Source organism: Physcomitrium patens, chromosome 21 (genome assembly GCF_059467195.1).
Source record: "Physcomitrium patens ecotype Gransden chromosome 21, ASM5946719v1, whole genome shotgun sequence".
Lineage (NCBI taxonomy): Eukaryota > Viridiplantae > Streptophyta > Bryopsida > Funariales > Funariaceae > Physcomitrium > Physcomitrium patens.
Window position 1 is genome coordinate 13,025,067 of NC_143430.1, and position 20,357 is coordinate 13,045,423.

Consider the following 20,357-nt stretch of genomic DNA (forward strand, 5'->3'; position numbering starts at 1 on the left):
TAATAAAGAAACTTTTTACAAGTTTGTGTGAATGCTTACAATTTGTTTATGATATGAATTGAAACAAGATTGAACTCTCTCTAAGTTCTAAAACAATTCCAATTTATAGTAATATAAATCCCATCACAAAGAAGAATAGAGTAGACCAGGACAAAACTGAACAAAACAAAACATGACTAAACAAAATGGAACATGAAAGGAGTGAGTCATGCAATTGACTCACTTGTGGATTTAAATGCAAAAAATGTACTTATGGTCATTAAAGTAATTAGTTTAGGGAGTTAATATAGAAATTTTGAGATAAATAGTAATTAATAGGATGAAGCGACTAAGTAAGTCTTTTGCAAAAATTCCGCTACGATTCCGGTTGTGGAAGTTGCTCATCTTCGGCGATGGTGGGGCTGTATCCGCGTCTATTGAGGTGCTGTGGCGCAGCTACTTGTTCGGGTTGTGGTTAGTGTGGAGCTCCAAAGTGTGGCGGAGGTGCGGTGACTGTGGTGATCAGTTTTTTTGCTTATTTAACGTTTTATGTTACGGAATAACTTTGTATTAGGCGGATAGAAGTTCCCTCAATCTAGTGTGGCGACGAGCGGAATTTGTGGATTTGGTTCCCTTGTTGTGATTCCTGTGGTGGTTTGAGTTCGGCGGCGGTTGAGTTACTGAATTCTTTATTCTCGTTCTTGCACGATGTGCAGAGAGCGACCATGCGGCGAATCAGTGGAATTCTTAGTTTTTCCTGCTGATCTTGGTGAAGTTGGCATTTGGGCTCTGTCGACGGTGCTTGTGAGCACCTAATGCGGTGGTTTGCGCTCTATTTCTATTATATGTGCCTCTAATCTGATTGCAGTCATTATCAACTTCTCTTGTTAGTTTGTGGTGGTCAAGATCAAATCAGTGTCTGGGAAGAAGAAAAAAAAAGGGACACTTGTGATGTTTTTCCGTACATATGTGCTGCTGCTAACGTAGTATTAGTTGATTGTGGCGGTCGAGGGTATTGGCCGTGTTTGGCCGGAGGTTCCTGCTTCTCCCATTGGACTCTTGCGGCAGCGTGGAACAAGTTGCGTGACAATTATCTAGTGGTGGAGATGTTGCATGCAAAGAGCTGTGCTATGCTATTGGCAAAGAAGTGATGAGCTGTAATTAGCGAGTGGTAGTGTGAATCTTCATGGTGCGGATTAGAATGTGTGACCAATGGCGCTTTGCAAGACGTTGCGGTGATGGAGTTGTTCTCCTTTATCGTTAGTTCTTGCAACGACAGTGTCGTCATGGTTGTTATAATTATTTATTTATTTTTTGTGCTCTCCTTCTAGTTATTGTTGCCACGTGAATGCTGGAATGTAACCTTATTCGGTGCGTAGAGAGGGATCTCATTAGGAAGACTGTAGCCAGCTCAATCATACTCGTCATTCTTTGTCAATGATGGTGGAGTGAGGGTGCATAGCGATCGACATTCCTATTCTTGTCAACAAATCAAGTACAAGTTTTACTTGATGTTGTGCGTTCTTGAAACTTCAAAAACTTGTAATCGACGCCTCTTGCAGATCATTAATATCCACTTTGTTCAGAATCTAGAGCTTGGCTTGAACCTGGTGCAAGGGAATGGCTTGATCTGCACATTCAAACTGAACTTCTGATTTTCAAATCGATTGCAGAGGAAGTGAAAACAACAAGATCTTAATTCTGGTACTTGGAGTAACTGCCTACCAGTGTTGTATAACTCGTGGTTGTCAAATCAAATGCTGAAGCATTGTCAGCTCTGATCTACAAATAAATTAGGATCTAATTACTTTATTAATGTGAATTTTGAATTTTGGATGATAATTAGTACTAGATAAAAACTAAAATAAAAAAATTAAAACAGATTTTAATCAAATCAGATAAAAAAATTATCATTCAAGTGTGAGTTTTTGTTGAGTTATTTGAGTGCCTTGTGTTATTAAAGGATTTGTTTTATTGTTGTTGTGGAGGTTGAAGATTAATTTATTTAGTAGAGAATGGAAGAATTAAACAAAATAGGAGGCAAATTAATCAATTAGATCACAAGCTAATTAATATTAATTAATTGGAATAGATTACATGTGAAAGGAATTTAGATTAATCATGATTGGGATTTTTTTGGAGTTGTTGGATATTTAATCAAATTATAATAGAAACTTATTAGAAAATTTAGATAATTAAATTTTTGTGATTTTTAATAGACTCTCAATTAGTGGGGATTTATTTTACTTCACATTTTGGTACATTTGTTGGAAGTAAGATGGTTTTAATTGTTTGGAATGCAAGTAGTTTTGTTTTGTTGATTGGTATTTGTGTATAGGATTATCAAGTGGAATGCAATCTTGAAGTAGCCAAGGAGTTAGATTTTTTAAGAAGAGTTCATTTACAAGGATCATCACTCCTCTTGCTAGTAAATTTTCTTATTGAGGGTATTTCTTTAATAGTAGGAGAATTTCATCACCTCTTCTACTCCTTATGCCATTACTTTTTGTCTTGTAAAATTCTTGTTGATAATATTTTTCTAGTAGTAGGAAGATTTAATCACCTCCTTCATCCCTTGTATCCCTTCTATTTACAAAAGTAGTGTAGGAGGTGCCAACAAGATCTTAGAAGTATTTCTTCATTAACAAGAAAAGACATTGGTGATCTTCGAAAACTTATTTAGGTTCTCTTATTTGGTGTTTAGAGCATAAATTATGTAAATCCTATAAGAAAAAGGGTTGAAGAAGGGTTTTAGTAGCAAAGAGAGTTTAGGGCATCCACATAGATGAATGGTGATGGATGATGAAAATCTCCATTCCTATTGGTCAAAAATCATGACCAATAGGCTTTGAAGAGGTTGCCTGAGGCCATATTAGATATTAGGGTTAGTTTTTCGGGCCCATTTGAGCTTTGAAGGGTAGGATCAGCAAGTTTAAGTTTTTGGCTACGGTTTTGGTGCAAATATTGTATGATTTGGAGTTTATATGAAAGAGATATAGGTGCTCAAAGTTAAGGTATTGATTTGGGAGCTATTGTCACTCTTTTTGGTATAACGCACGTGTACGGAAGGCAATTGAAGATTGGTGACTGCGACTAGAAAGAACACTTTTCCGGCTACACTTTTTGTACATTGTTTGCTGAATTCCAAGTTGAAATGAAGGAGATATTGGATTTTAAAGTCAGCCTATGCTATCTAAGGGTAGTAAGTTATCCGATTTACTAGTGGTTGTTTCTTGAGCTATATCTTGAGCAATTTGATAAGATTTTGGTTCAAAATTTTACAAAATGTATAAATTCATGTTGATAAACTTTTTACATAAGTTTAATGATATTTGAATATTGAGTTCTTGAGATATTAAGAAAATAGTGCTCGAGTGCTTGTAAATTAGGATTTAGAGTGTCTGCTAGGGTTTCTTAGATGCCAAAAGATCAAGAGTGAATTTGCAGTTGGTTTTTTTATGGTAAAATTTAAGGGTGAATTCTACCTATCTTATAAATTTGAAACGAATTGAATGGCTAGATCAAGAGTTATGAATTTCTAAAGTTTGAGATGAAAAAATCCTTCGCGAGAAAAATATATTTTGAAGGGATTTTATTATATTTTGAGTTTTATGCAAATTAAAGGAGTTTTGGAAGCTAAGATAAGATTCATATAAAGGTTTAAGCTAAAATCTCTACAACTAGATACTCAATGTATTCCCACATAGCAAATCATGTCATATGACAACAGACTAAAGTAGGATGACCTATAATTCTCCCTCCCCCCTCTCCCTCCCCTATAAGAACTAAACAGTAGTGAATCCAAAATCTCCACTCTAAGACTCCAAAATCTTCTAATCTAGAATTTTTTTTTTCAAAAAAAAATATATATATATATATATATATATATATATCAGATCTAGTACCTCTCCCTAGATTTAAAAAGATGTAAGTAAGTGATTGAGCACAAGAAATGTCACATACGACCTTTGATACTTAGAAATGCCCTTGAAAATACCTACATGATATCCTTACTTATCAGTATCCAAAGTGGCTATACACAATCATGGACATATGCATGTAATCTAGCAATTACATATATAAATAAATAGAAGTAGGTAAGAGTAGGTAAAAGTAAATTAATTCTATAATATCTGCTATAGAAGCTTTCTAGAAGCATCATAGACATTGCTTTGACTTTATAGGTGTCTTTAATTGACTTTTTGGATTAGAAATATGGTCAGCAAGTTGGTCATGTGCCACACATGTTGTTAGCTTGAAGACCAAGCTAACTATGTGGTCTATATATAGAAAAACTTGCCTTCTAAGTGAAGGCATGTGTCTTACAAAATCAACATATATTGGAGGTCATATAGGAAATTGCCACATAGCCCCTAGTTAGATAGTATATATAGAAACAAGAGTGAAGCCTTCTTCACTCTTGTCAATTTTTTTCTTGCTTTTATTCTAGTTTCAAGGATCTCTAGTTTTCTTGTCTTTTGATAATAGCCATTCCAGTTTCTTTCTTAACATACATATTGAGTTATTTCTATTTTTTCATCTTTCTTTGAGAGAAGTCTCACTTGTTTATTTATTTTTATCAAGTTCTTGTCCTTTACATATACTTACAATCTAAAAAAATATTTAGGCTAATTTTTAATTTTTCTTTCTTAGTTTTTCTTTGTACATATAGTAGTTATTTTTATTTTGTAGCAATTTGGTAATATTTAGCTCAATAAAGAAAAAGAAAAAAAAAAAAAAAAAAAAAAAAAAAAAATTGCTTTGGTACTTGATAAAAGGTTTAGTTTATTGGCCCATTTGATTAAACAGGAATGCAATTTGCTTTAATAATGATTCCTAGGCCACATCGAGGGTTGAAAGAATGCTTTTGGAAGAAATCATTCATCATGGTTGTGCTTTCTCAATGCACATCAAGAAGTTAATTAAGAAATAACTAGAAATAGTAATGAAATATCTTATTAGATTTGAACCGGAATGATGTAGAATAAAATTCTTTAGGGAGAAGAAAAGAAAAACCATGATTTAGAATTTCATCATAGAATTTTCTAAAGTTGGAAGTTTTCTATAGGTACACTTTTTATTAAAATGTAAAAATCCTTATTGGAAGGCTTTGTCCTATGTGGTTTATTATTCGGTTTGTTTCTTGCATTGGAATGTAAAGTATAGTATTTCAAAGGGGGAAAAAAAATTATAACCATGAAAAAAATAAATAAACAATCAAACAAGGATCAATTAGGAGACTCAATTGGAAGAACCAAGCAGGGGCTTCCATGCCAACTTCTATGATGTTTTTAATGGTGGACATTTTATAGTGCAATTTATGATATTTTCTATGTTAGGAAAAACCTTGCCTATATGTCATTACATGTCATTTTTTCTACTTAGTGACTTGACCACTATATTATACTTTTGATTCTAATTGAGATTGTGAAGAATTACTGCCTCACTTTCTTTGATACTAATTTTCTAAAGAATAATAACTAGGAAGGTGGAGATACTAGGATTTAGCATTTTCCTAAATAAATTATAGATTAATTTTTGAAGAATGAAGATGGAGTACATTTTTAAGTATAGCTAGTAAAATAAATATTAAAATATTAAAACTCATCAAATTAATATCGATCAAATCTTCAACCTAGTTTCCTAGAAGTATAAATAGACTATCAAAATACAATCCATGTACAAACTAAATAGCCACTATAGTTGACTGACATCTATAGCAACAACATTTCAAGTAAAAAGATTTATTAGTAGGAGGAATACTAATGAAGTATTCATCTATTTTATATTCAAAACTAATGGGAATAATTAATGTAGTGGAGTGTGATTTACTTTTTACTTTGAAAATTAAATAAATTATAATTTTGGATAAGAAAGTATTAAAAAAAATTCTTTATAAATTCTATCTTTCTATCTCAAAAAATATTCTTCATAGATTTTTATATTCGTTTACATATAATTGGCTGGATTTAGGTACATCTACCTAATACAATATTATTGATAGATTAGAATAGAGAGCATTGCAATTGCCCAAGTCAGCAATCTAGAACTATACCAACTTATCTGGTGACCATAAAGATTTACAAGAAAATTTTTCTTTCTCAGGTTTCAAATCTTCTACTCTTAGCTTCTAAGACAATACAATATATTTATAATACATTATTACTATGATGTCTTCTACTGCACTGTAATTGTTATTTAGCATGGACTAGAGTATTTATTACAAGTACATTCTATTCAACATTAGTTGTGTAGTGGCATTATGGCATTTGTAGTGTGCAGTGGTAGCATCACCAAATTGGAAAAAGTATTTATTGTTTTAGCTAATTATTCTCCAGTACTAAATAACAATTGCGGTGCACCCGTATCACTTTCCTTCAAGCATTTATTTAACTATTTTAATATCGTCTAAAAAATAAAAAATAAAAAAAAAAAAAAAAAAAATCTTACTTCCTTCAAAATATAGTTTTATTATTCTGAGAGGATTAATGATATTGTATGAAAGACAACACCAAATTCCAAACTATTGTGCTTTGTTACATGTGAACAAACATTGCGATTTGACACTCCCATTCAACATATGTAGCTTGGATGGAATTTGGTATGAACAACATATTCATTATAATGGGAGAATATTCACATTTTGGAAGTGCATGAGAGTGAAATACAATCACTACATGGGAGTGTCTGACACATAAATTCTATGGCATTGCCAAAGTTGTAGGGCACATATATGTAGAACCAAATCATAGAATCAGATGAGAAGATTTATGATTTCAATTCAGACCACCACACAAGAGCTGAAATGGGGATAAGCATACAATCATGAATTTGAATACATTGAATGTTGTCATAAACCATGACTTTATTTGAAAGCTAGTATGGAATAAAGAATATTCTTTCTTTTAACCATTCACCATTAAGTATATGAAATATATTTTAACATGGCCAACCATCATTCAAGTCGATTTCAACCATCCAAACTCTTCTGGATATTTTCTCTTCCGATCTTCAAAGCCTTTCATTATCTCAGCTCTACGACTATATCCAGTAATTCTTGGTGTATTCTTCCGAATCAATTCCCTTTCTTGTCTTCGCATTTCCCGACTCTCCCGTTCCCGAATCTGCCATTGCCGAATCTCCAATTCCTGCCGAGAACGAACTAGGGGAGCAGAACAAGTAGCTCTGGCTGATCTCGAAGGTCTAGAAAATGAGTATGTCACTCCAATTGGATCTGCATCCACACAAAGTAAGTCTTGCCGGATGGGCTCTGGAGTAGCAGCAGTAGGAGCGGAACATGTGGGTATAGCGGAGTTCTGAATCCCCTGCATCACATCATTTGAATTTAGCTCCATGCAAGTTAAATTGCATTAAAAATTATACACTATAAAACAAAACACAGAAGAAGAGACATGGACTGAGGGACAATCTCCTAGAACGTGCACTTGCAGTACATACGTTTAGGGAAGCGGACTTCATTGCAACACCGACCTCATTTGAAAGTTGAAGAGCTGCAGAGCTGCAATGTACTGGCTGCAGAGGAACAACAGAAGGAGCGGAACATGTAGGAATTGTATAGTTATGAATTCCCTGCATCAAACCATTTCAATTGAGCCCCATTCAAATTCAAAAGAACATGGAAACCAAGGATAGTATAACCAAAGATGAGGAATTGGGATCATAGATCATACCATATGATGTACCTTGCGAGCTGACGGGGGCATTGCTCCATACAGATTGCGTTTGGCCCCAATACTCCTCACACCTTTGGAAATCGGAGAGCCCGCCACAACTGTGTGTCCCAATGGAGACGGTGAACTCACTGCAATTGGATCTTCAGTGCGACTAGGTGGGCTATCGACTACTCCATCCTCGATTGCCTTCGAATAGTCCAATGTTGATGGAGCTGTTGTAGCAGAGTACAAGAAATTCCCTTTACTTCGTACTGAAAATGCACATTCTCCAGAATTCATAACTGAATCAATGGAGGCAGCGCAAACGTTGCCCTGTGGAAGACAACAGCGAGTTCTAGCATTCAAGCCGAAATGAAAGGAGAAGAAAAACAAGAGAAAAAACACGTTTCATATTTTCAAAAAAAGCCGAATACATTCGCTGTATATTAAAAAATTTACACAATATTACAATTGAAGTCTTTACAACGGATCAAGGTTCCCAAAACTACTGATGTATCCCATCGGATGTTTGGATAGCTTACAATATCTCATTGTACTCTAGGCTGTACGGATCATGTGAGAGCATTGGCCTACCCAAATTGTCATTTTCGCGGAATGACCGAATCCCAAGTGATTGGCTCCCGTGCAACCGTTTGATCCACGGCAGCATGCTATCTAAAAGAAATGTGTTGGACTGACCCAATCCTTTATAGGACCATGACTCCAGCTATGCCACATTCTCAGGGTCGTTAAGAATATGCTTCACCGGGCTGTCGTCAATGACAACTCTATTCTCTTTGTTACATGTACCGCCGTACTTGCCGAAGAGACGCTTCTTAAAAGTCTTCAAAAAAAATATCCTTATTCGTTCCTTTCATCTTTTTGTACGACACCCTATTGCCTCGACCAGGAACAACGATTCAATCACACTGGTCCTGGCCTAAAATATGTACAGGATCAGGCACACCTCTGAACAGGTACTTCCAGATTTCTCTCGTTGTGGACTCCTTCATAGAACTCCACACTGTGATATCACTGATATGAGCAACAGCACTAACGTGGTGCAACCGGGCCGCACGAAGATAACTTTCAGGCCTACTTTAGCGGGGATACTGCACGAGCGTGGTTGAGATTCATGCAGATACCTAGCCTCCTTTGGCCAAAACCTGAACTCCTCACACACAAAAAATTCCATTCAAGTCCAGGACAACATTCAGCCACCTACTCTTCGATTTGTACGGGGATGGAATTACATCCTCTAGACGACTTTCACCGCTTCCAGAAGCCTCTCCAACCTGTTTTGAAATTGGCAGAGGAATGCAAGCGACTGTTACAAATAGCCCTAAAAAGAAGGTGTATAATTTGTCAACAAAACTACTCGAAAGTGTCTGCACGAATTAAGTTTATGTAGTTGGGTTTAATATGTGATAGTTGAAAGGCATACCTCATCATGAGACGACTCAGCTTTATTTTCAGGTTCCACCTCCATAGCTTCTAGAGACTGCTGAAGCCCTACCACTTCGGAATCCTTATCCACATGCAATCCAGGTGATTCAGTCCGAGGAGATGACATCCTGGTGAGCTCCGGATTGCTTGACGGGAGTGGTCCAGCCAGTCTGGGGGAATGACACTGGGATGCATCTGTGTCATGGATGACATCTCGGGATTTTCCGAAACTCAGATCTGCAATGAAAAAAAACCAATTGTCAGGAGGGATAGGTAAGGTGCTTGAAAATGAAAGGCCGAGCAACTTACAATATGATCCATTTAACTCGAATCGAGTTAAATGGTGACACAATAAATATCAAAGCCATATACAATCCTTTGGCTAAAGAATAACGTTTAGATCATTCTAAATAGATTAGTATCATAGCGAAATTCAGATGCTCATCGGTCAACCTGAGGAGGACTCGGATATCCCAGCCAGAGGACTGGAATTCTTAGAATCATGAGGTGATGATTCCGCCGACCTTGAGTCTGTTAAGGTTGACACTCGAGGCGGCATCCACTCCGTTGGCGCTAGAGGCGGTCCCATGACGGTCTTGATAGACACAGCCTGCTCTGGAGCGGGGATGGAGCAGCCGTGTTGCTTGACGAGGTCCTCTGCTGCTGATTAACAGGACTTCCATGCGACCCCGAACCCTGAGACAACATAAACTGAGGCTCCTTCGAACTCAATGGAGCGGCATCGATGGCCGGCATCACCTTCTGCATCATCGTATTAACAATGCCCGGTAGCTCCATAAATAGTGACTTCATGGAGTTTGTCGTGAAGTCCATAATTGTCTTCTGGCTGTTCCGCATCTCTTCCTGCATTTCTAGACGCTGCCTCAGCACCATTTCGTGGTTTAGGGGCGTCTGCTTAGCCATTGATGCAGCCATTGCCAACTGCTGCTTCTGAATCCCTTTCATCATCGACCGTAGAAGCTCCCTGAGGTCGTCGTTGTTTCTGCCAAGAGGTGGCGAGCCACCGGCGCTGGACGCTAGTCTTGATGATTCCCGAGGTTTCTTTGACCGAGATCGAGACAATCTCTCGCCGAGTGTTGGCGCAGAGGATGGTCTCTCCAGAAGAATAAGATCTGGATCTTCCTCTACCTGAAAAAGAGACTTAGGAGTCGACAATGCATGACCTTGGGGCAGGTCATCCAGGTCGTCACATGTCGGCGTAAGGATCTCCCCTTCAAGGAGGACGCTCTGACGATCATCAAAGTCGAGATCAACGGACAACTCATCATCCTCTCTGGCCTCGGTATCATTCTCGTCATGCAACTCTTCCTCTTCTCTATCATCAATGAAGTCGTCATCATCGGTCTTTCCAGGCTTGCGAGGAGTTCGGGGATGCCTCTCTTGGCCAACATGATATCCGTCCGATACAAAATCATATTTATCCAACAACAAGGCAGCTCTGGAGACTTCAGCAAATGGTGCTGCGACTTCGAAATGCGAGACGCAGAACATGCTGAGACAGCTCATCTGCAACCAGTGAACAAAGGAGGCGTGTTAGATATTTAGCTCGAATCGAGTTAAATGTGGATATGTTTCCATTATTCCAGATAATAAATAGGAAAGGTTAAAACCAAGTCATATAAAGATAAATAGAAACAAATTCAAGCACTATTAACTCGAATCGAGTTAACTTTAAGATGCTCTGCTAATTGCACCATTGAACAACCAATTAAAACTTCAGATCGTGTCAAGTTAAATATGATGACTCTAGTGAACTTACCACTCTGGCTGGAACAATCTTTGTCCCGGTAAACACAGAGTACACGGTGTCTCCGGGTTTACAGAACATGTCCAAAATACGAATGTAGAACTCCATTCGTAACTCCGAAGTATACAACCGGTACTCCAGTTCCTGATACTTACGAGGCTTCGTGTATACCAATGTATCTGGCGCCTGGAAAAGTTTTGGAGGGGGGCGGATGTCCTTCTCGGAATTCTCCACGAGCCAAAGCAGTCGAACATTCTCCTTCGCCAACTTGTGGGCTGCAGGAAGGTCGTCCAACCTCTCGAATTTTGCGAGCTCGTACGCTAATCGGTATGGGTTGTACGACTCGAGAAACGGCGGACCTTGAGCAAAGTGAAGGATTTGCAGCTCCGCATCCTCGTCACCGCAAATGAATAACCAGACGGGCGGATCCGTGATCTGGGGAAGCTTGCACGTGACAAACATTGACATGAAGTCCTCGAAATAGGGCTTCGAAACAGTGCTCTTCTCCTTTGAGGAGAACCCAGGAACGCGTCTGAAGTCGATGATACCGAGCTTGATTTTATTTCCATCGTTTAACCAGCAGTTCTCGGACCATGATCCGAGTTGAACGGTTGAGCCGTCATACTTACGGATGTAAGCTTTCCCGGTTGGCTTGTGGAACTGAGCTCGGCGACGCAAGAACACGCGGAAGAACTCTTTTGCATACGGGGATAGCTCCTCACACGATTTGCTCTTGTTACGGGTCAGCTTCGCTGCGCTGAAGAAGTCCTCTCCTGGAGCTTCCAAGAGAACCCGCATGGTTGCGTTCGTGACGTTGTAATCATGCTTGAACTTCTTCCATCGAGCGGGTTGGAACTCTCCGGCTGCATTGAATAACCCAAGACTGGGATTTATCTTCTGGAGCTCTTTCCGGACGAGCTGCTTTCTCTTTCTCCTCTCCATCCACTCCTTTTAGCTGTAGCAGGAGTCCAGAACCGTCTTTGATTGATTCGTAATAACCTTCGGGTAAATCTGAAAAAACATACGACATTGCTTTTTGAAATGCCACATGAGCATTGCAAAGTCCAAAGGCCTAAACACATGAAGGTGCCACAAGGTGTAGTGAAGGTTGTTTTATGGTGATCTAGGGCTATAGAAATCTAATTCTAACATGAATCTCCATCCATAAATGTATATTATTTGTGCCTGACTACTTCTTCTAGGATGGTATTTATAAATGAGAGGAGAAAGTGATTTTTTTAGTGTACTTGTTAAGCTTCCTATAGTTTATACATGCTCAAAGTTTTCTATTCTTCTTTTTAACTTACACCATTTGTGAAATCCAATCAATAATTTTTACAAGTTGAATAAACCTATCTTGGAGAAGTTTATATAATTATGCCTTGATAATTAATTATAGATTAGGATTTATTTATTTATTTATTTATTTATTTATTTATTTATTTTATCTCACAAGAATTGAATTGAAAATGAGAAGAATTCTATGTTGGGCTACTTCCAAAAATATGCTCCTAAGATCTTTATAAGACTATGCAAATACATCTCTATAGTCCAAAATTAGTGACTTTTAACTTCTTAACTCATCCTCTATCAATTGAATTTTTACTTTGATGAATTTTAGATCCTCACTTTTTAAAGATACATCCATCAATTTATAATGGAGATTGTGCACATGCAATTGTTGTGTTGGTCTTTTATACCGATCATTTGATATTTATAGATAAATAGCCATATCATTTCAAGCTATAAGACCATTGAAAGTTTGTTTAAATCATAAGTAAAGATCAAGGTCAACTTCTTCAATCATGTCCACTAATTATTCATCTTTAGTACCTTCAAAGTTCATCCCAAGGATGTCTTCAATTTTAATAGCATCGACTAAGATAGCTAAATCTACCTCTACTTCATCATTTTTCCAAAAGGCAAAACCTTCTATAAAGTCAATATTCATCATTTCATTTGGACTTGAAGTAGGATATTTTGCTAGTTATTGGATGAATTCTCCATCATTCTTCCAATCATATAATTTGGAACTTATATAACTTAGTAGAGTAAGTTTGACTATATTAAGTTGAGTCAATTCATTTCTCTTTAATAGAGAAAATCTCATCTTTTTCTTTTTTTAATTCTTATTTGGATTGAGGAATATGAGTTTCATTCTCAGAAGAATCGACAAAGATTTTTTTTTAATGTTAATCCTTGAAGTTGAATGAAGATTTTTGATAGATTTTTAAAAAGACTTAAATAATACCGGATTTTTTATCATCTTAATCAATTTTTATGTTAACTACCTATAATTAAGGTCTACTTAATAATAAGAGATAAGAATTCTTACTTGATAGCATATGAATAATATGAAAAGAGAAGATATACTCTTCACCTTTTGTTCTCACCTTACATCGACTAATTTGGCCCAAGGAGATATTTCATGTCTTCTTTCATGTCTATTTTTTTTTTTGATTTGAAGTTCTTTTGCTCAAATTACGCACAATTATATAAAAAAAAATCTAACCGATGTCACTGACATACGCAAGTAAGCTACTAATTACATATATAAATAAGTAGAAGTAACTAAAAGTAGATAAAACTAAGTTAATTCTATAATATCTTCTATAGAAGCTTCTTAGAAGCTTTATAGACGTTGTTTTGACTTTACAAGTGTCTTCAATTGACTTTTTGGTTTAAAAACATGGTCAACAAGTTAGTCATGTGCCACACATGTTGTTAGCTTGAAAACCAAGCTAATTATGTGGCCTACATGTAGAAAAATTTGCCATGTAAGTTAAGTCATGTGTCCTACAAAGTCAACACATAATGGAGGTCCTATAGAACATTGCCACGTAGCTCCTAATTAGATAGTATATATAGAGACAAGAATGAATCTCTCTTCACTCTTCTCAATTCTTTTCTTGCTTCTACTCTAGTTTCAAGAGTCTCAAATTTCCTTGTCTTTTGGCAATAAGCCATTTTAGTTTCTTTTAAATATATGTATTTTCTTATTTCTATTTTATCACTCTTTCTTTGATATGAATTTCATTGGTTTATGCATCATCTTTTAGTTCATGTCCATCACAGATTGACAAGAATACACTTACAATATCAAAGCTTTCTCTTGTCTTGATTAAGAGTAGAATACTCCTTTCTCATGATAAGACATAAGCATATTAAAAGTTGTGGATTATCCTCTTCTAAAGTGATATTGTTCTTAGTATTTTCTTTGTCTTCAAATCCTTTCTTTTATTTATCTTGAGTGATATTAGATATTTTTTCAAGTGTTATTATGGCACAGTTTATTGAAATGAAGAGTGCAATGGCACAAATACAAGAGTAATTGAGAGAGTTGATGCTTGTAATACATCAACTTAGCTTATCATTATAAGGATCAACAAGAATGGCAGGAAGTGAGGATATAGAGGTGATTAGAGTTGCTTCAACATCTGCACCAAATCATATCCTTCCACCCACGGTGGAACATCCTTCAAGTATTAGAGAACCAAGAGTTGTTTTGCCCAAGAAGTTTGATGGTACAAGTTCCAAATTTCGAGGATTTATCAATCAAGTACAACTTGTGATTGAACTTCAACCTCAAAGCTATCCAACTCCAAGATCATAAGTTAGATTCATTGGTACACTTCTTTCAAGTTCAGCACTATCATGGTTTTCATCTTTTCTTGAACAAAGAAATCCAATATTAGATAATTTGGAGGTATTTTTTACAGAATTCTGATCCATGTATGAAAAAAATAATGTAACTTGTATTGCAACCAATAAGATCCATATTTTACAACAAAGTAATCAATCTATAAAATTATATATTTCACAGTTTCGACAACTTGCAACTGATATTAAGTGAGATGATACTGCATTTATTAGCTAATTTCTGTATAGATTACAATATGAAGTAAAGAAATTGATGTTCAACTTACTTGGTCCTCAAACATTGAGTCAAGTAATTGTCTTTATTGTAAAATGTGACAATTGGCTTTTTAAATTTCAATCTGAAAGTCGCATAAATAGGCCTCAACGTTACTATAATTTTATGGCAATAGCAACATCTCATTGATACATACATTCAAAAGTAGAGGATATGCAAATTGATGCAATACATTTTAAACTTCTTATCAAGCAAGAAAAGACTCATTGCCGTCAAGAAGGATTGTGCTTATATTATGGAGAACCAAAACACACTGCTCAACATTGTCGAAAGAAGCAACAAAATCACATAATGAGGAGCACATTCGTCAAAGAAGATAATGTGTCAAAAAACAAATTTATCCAGCTACAATAGGGACTGTGCAGCTAGAATCTTATACAATTTCTAATGAAGGTCCTATCTTCTCTTTAGAATCTTCTCCTTATTTTATAATAGATGTGCATTTAGGACCTAATAATTATAAAGCCTCCACCTTGATAGATTCAAGAGCCTTAGCTTGTTTCTTAGACGTAGAATTTATTAAAAGTCATAAAATACCATTAGTACAAAAAACCAAACTTGTTCATATAGAAGTCATAGATGGTTATTTGTTATCTTCTAGAGATGTTATTCATGAAACACTTCCTATAGATGTAGCAATAAATGGTCATAGTAGTTACGTAATCTTTAATATAATTAGATATTCTTTTAATTTAATTATTTTAGGTTTATCATGGTTAGAAAAATATAATCCTTGCATAGATTAGATTTCTTATATCTTTAACTTCTCTAAAAGCATAATTAAGAGTGAAATTAATCCAATAAAAATTCATAAGTCTAGTGTAATTAAATCTATATTTGTAGGTGCAAGAGCTTTCTTGCATGCTGCAAAAGAAGGGTCACCTTGTGTCATTTATGCCACACCTATTTCTAATGATGCAAAGACTTCAAGTGGCATTCTTAGCCAATATTAAGAATTTTAAGATGTATTTGAGAAGAAAAATGTGGATACTCTTCCAGAACATCATCCCTATCACTACTCAATTGACCTTCAAGAAGAAGCACAACCGCCATTTGGACCAATCTATAGTTTATTACAAAATAAATTGGCTGAATTCAAGGAATATATTGAAGAAAATCTGGCTAGGAATTTCATACACCATTCTAAATCACCAACAGGAGCTCCAATCTTATTTGTGAAGAAGAAAGATGGATCATTGCGGATGTGTATTGATTATCGAGGACTCAACAAGTTCACCATCAAAAATATGAATCGTCTAACTTTGAAAGCTGGACTTTTCGATTAATTGAATCAAGCTAAGATCTACACAAAAATAGATCTGTGGGGAGCATACAATTTAGTACATATTAAAGAAAGAGATGAATGGAAGATTGTGTTTTGAACTAAGTATGGATATTTTGAATATAACGTCATACCTTTTGGACTTACAAATATACCAGCAGCTTTTCAACATCTAATGAATGATATTTTTGAGAGTTTTTAGACGATTTTGTTCTTTGTTATTTACATGACATCCTGATCTATTCTAAAAACATGGATGAACATGAACTTCATATTTGTAGTGTGTTACATAAATTAAGAGATGTGGGATTCTTTGCCAAGATAGAGAAGTGTATATTCCACATTACTTAAGTCGAATTCTTAGGACATATCATTTCAAATGATGGACTTATGATGGATCCTAAGAAAATTCAAACGATTATAGATTGGATGATTCCAAAAATGGTAAAAGATGCCCAATATTTTTTGAGCTTTGCCAACTATTATTAGATCTTCATCAAAGACTTCTCTCAAATTGCAGCTCTACTTACACATTTGACTTGCAAAGATAAACTTAAGTGGAGCAATGAAGCTAAAGCATCTTTTGAAATTTTGAAGTCGACCTTTATTTTTGCATCAATCTTATATCGTGTCAACTTTTCCAAGGCATTTTTTTATGGAAATAGATACATCAAATTTTGCTTTGGATGCCATATTATCACAAATGGGAATAAATAATAAACTTCACCTAGTAGCTTTTCATTCCAAAAAAATTTCAACAGCCGAGATTAACTATGAAATCCACGACAAAGAGCTTCTTGCAATTGTGGATTCATTTCCAGAATGGCATCATCATCTAGAAGGCGCTTCTAATCCAATCACTATATATATGGACTATAAGAATCTTGAGTACTTCATGTCAGCATGTGTTTTAAATCGTCGCTAAGCCCATTTGAGCATGTCCTTATCAAGATTTGATTTCAAGATTATATATTGACCTGAAAAACAAGAAGGTTTGTTACACATCCTTTCTAGATATTTTTATCTTGCATCAAAAGAAAGAGATGTATCTTTTGATTAACAAAGAATAATTCTCTTGAAGCGAGAGTATTTTCATCTTCGAGTAATGAAATCAATATTGACTGTTGATTCGATTTTTGTGAAACAAATCCAATTAAGTATGACTTTTGATCCTTTTGTTCATAATATCAAGAATCATTCTTCTAAGTCCAAAGATACTTCTAAGTTTGAGTTCAAAAACAACTGACTCTATTTTGAAGGCCAATTATATGTTCGAAAAGGAGAAGTATGATTATATATTCTTCAAGCACGTCATGACTTTTTAGCAGCAAGACATTTTAGGTATAACAAGACTTTGGAGCTTATATCCAGAGATTTTTGGTAGCCACAAATGTGGAAGGATGTCAAAGACTTTGTTCAATCATGCGACGTCTGTTTAAGATCAAAAACTCCTCGTCATCGACCTTATGAACTTTTTCAACCATTATCTATTTCAGAACAATCATAGTCTTTTGTTTCTATTGATTTTATCACGGATCTTCCAATCTCACGTTCTTATGATTCTATATTCGTGATAGCACATCGTTTTACCAAGATGGCATATTTTGTACCATATACAAAATCTATCGCAAATGAAGAAACAGCTAAGTTCTTTCTTAACAACATTTATAGCTATCATGGATTACCTAAAGATATTATATCGGATAAGAGAACTCAGTTCGTATCAAGATTTTAGCGGATTCTTTTCAAGATTCTAAAAATGGATATAAAACTATTTTTGACATTCCATCCTCAAACTGATGGACAAATGGAGCATGTTTATCAAGTTTTGGAGCAGTATTTAAGATGTACCATCAATTACCAATAAGATGATTGGATAATTCTTTTGCCATTGGTAGAGTTTTGTCAAGGACAAGAACTCGATGAAAGCTAAAGAGTAAGTGAGACTTTTCTCAAAGAAATAGGACAAAATAGAAATATGTATATTAAGAAAGAAATTAGAATGGCTATTGCCAAAATACAAGAAAACTAGAGACCCTTGAAACTAGACTAGAAGCAAGAAAGGAGTTGACAAGAGTGAAGAGGGCTTCACTCTTGCCTCTATATATACTATCTAACTAGAAGCCACATGGCGATGTTCTATAAGACCTCCAATATATGTTGACTTTCTAGGCCACATGCCTTTGCTTGCAAGGCAAGTTTTCTATGGATGGACCATGTAGTTAGCTTATTCTTTAAGCTTCCAACATGTGTGGCACATGGCTAACTTGTTGACCAAGTTTCTAGCCTAAAAGTCAACTATAGACTCCTATAAAGTCAAAGCAGCGTCTATGAAGCTTCTAAGAAGCTTCTCTAGAAGATATTACACAATTAACCTACTTTTATCTACTTTTACATACTTTTATCTATTCATATAGGTAATTATATGTATGTCCGTGACATTACCCCTCCTTCTAGGGACGAGTTCCACGAGGAGCGGTGATTATATATTGAGAAAATCTAATATGCGACGAATTATATTTGCTACATACTCTGATCTTTGTTCTCTTCGAAGATAGTTGATGGGTCCTCTTAGCCATCGATAGTGTCCCATTCCAGGGCGAGAAGACCACCCTGTTATTTGATCACTGTTGAGGCCTTCATAACTTCCTTCAAATAATACATTTGAAACACCATCAGGAGTCGTTCCTATCTCCAATAATATCACCAAACATCGAGAATCTCTTCCAAGGTCGTGATACCAAATGCGTTGTATCTCACCATCTATTCGAGGAAGAACATGTCGTTCTTGAGGGTCTTCATCTCGGTTGCGTCGTCTTGAAGGTTGTGACAATCGCAATGTCTCATCCGGTAAGTCAGCAAACGAAGGTTCTTGAGTTGAATCCGCTGGTTGTTGGCTCTCCATCTAATTAGCGTCACAAATGCAAAGAAGTTACAAACAAGGATAGGAAATTGAATGTTATCTTGCCTCAATCTTGTCTCTTTTATAAGAGAGGTTTTCATCTTGGTTTTGATGGATGTCGTTGATGAAAAACTTTGACTTTAGCTGATGCATTTGCTAGATTCCTGGATGGCTCCCATGTGCGCTCACTAATATCATATCCGCGCCAATGAACAAGATATTCCAGCTTATTTCGACGCCGCCTTGAGTCTAATATCTCTTCCACCTCAAATTCTTCATTATTATCTACTTCTATAGGAGGCGGTGGCATTTGTCTTCTTCCTTGTATATCCACTGTCTTATATGGTTCAAGAAGAGACACGTGGAATACAGGATGGATCTTCATTGACTCCGGTAGATGTAACCGATATGGAACTGGGTTGATCTGTTCAGAAACAGAAAAGGGGCCAAGCCTACGATAGTCCAATTTGTCACAAGGTCGAGTGGTCTTGATATTGCGACGAAGTAGCCATACCTTATCACCCACGTTGAGTTGTGGTTGCTCTTTACGATATACATCTGCATTTATCTTTTGTCGTTCTTGAGCTTTCTTCAACTGCGCCTTCATTATTGCATGTAACTCTGACAACCGATTTGCCATATCTTCTGCTGCAGGATTATCAACTTTTGAAAAATCAAAAGTATCAAGTCGTGGATGATAGCCATAATTGGCAAAGAAAGGTGTTTGTTGCGTGGAAGAATGTACCGTATTATTATAAGCAAACTCTGCCAATGGCAGAAGGATTGTCCAATCATCTTGTTGGTAGTTGATGGTACACCTTAAATACTGTTCCAAGACTTGGTTTACGCGCTCTGTTTGTCCATCAGTTTGAGGATGGAAAGCTGAAGATAGCTTTATGTCCACTTTTAAAATCTTGAAAAGAGTCCTCCAAAATCTCGACACAAATTGAGTTCCCCTATCCGATATGATATCTTTAGGTAATCCATGATAGCGATAGATATTATCAATGAAAAGCTTAGCTGTTTCTTCACCTGTGATAGATTTTGTACATGGCATAAAATGTGCCATCTTGGTGAAACGATCTACTATCACAAATATAGAATCATAAGATCTTGAGTTTGGAAGATCTGTGATGAAATCCATAGAAACAGAAGACCATGGTTGTTCTGGTATAGGTAATGGCTGAAGAAGTCCGTAAGGTCGATGTCGAGGAATTTTTGATCTTGAACAAATATCACATGATTGTACAAAGTCTTTGACTGACTTCCACATTTGTGGCCACCAAAAATCTCTTGATATGAGTTCCAGAGTCTTATTATATCCAAAGTGACCTGCTACTGGAAAGTCATGACGTGCTTGAAGAACACGCAAA

At 36.0% G+C, this 20,357-nt stretch overlaps 1 protein-coding gene and 1 long non-coding RNA gene across 2 annotated transcripts; one reads left to right on the forward strand and one right to left on the reverse strand.

Annotated features, from left to right (window-relative positions):
- The first annotated feature begins 243 nt into the window (after nucleotides 1-243).
- LOC112274073 (uncharacterized) lies at nucleotides 244-1,567 on the forward strand. The gene is made up of 2 exons (XR_002967313.3): nucleotides 244-483; nucleotides 696-1,567. It is a non-coding gene; the product is annotated as an uncharacterized LOC112274073 (long non-coding RNA).
- A 3,761-nt stretch (nucleotides 1,568-5,328) lies between these two features.
- Nucleotides 5,329-9,672, reverse strand: LOC141044706 (uncharacterized). The gene is made up of 4 exons (XM_073529943.2): nucleotides 9,097-9,672; nucleotides 7,671-8,947; nucleotides 7,471-7,569; nucleotides 5,329-7,304 (listed from the first exon to the last, which is right to left on the reverse strand). Exons 2-4 carry the CDS (start codon nucleotides 7,950-7,952, stop codon nucleotides 6,939-6,941), a joined length of 747 nt encoding a protein of 248 aa, XP_073386044.1. The 5' UTR covers nucleotides 7,953-8,947; nucleotides 9,097-9,672; the 3' UTR covers nucleotides 5,329-6,938.
- Nucleotides 9,673-20,357: the final 10,685 nt, after the last annotated feature.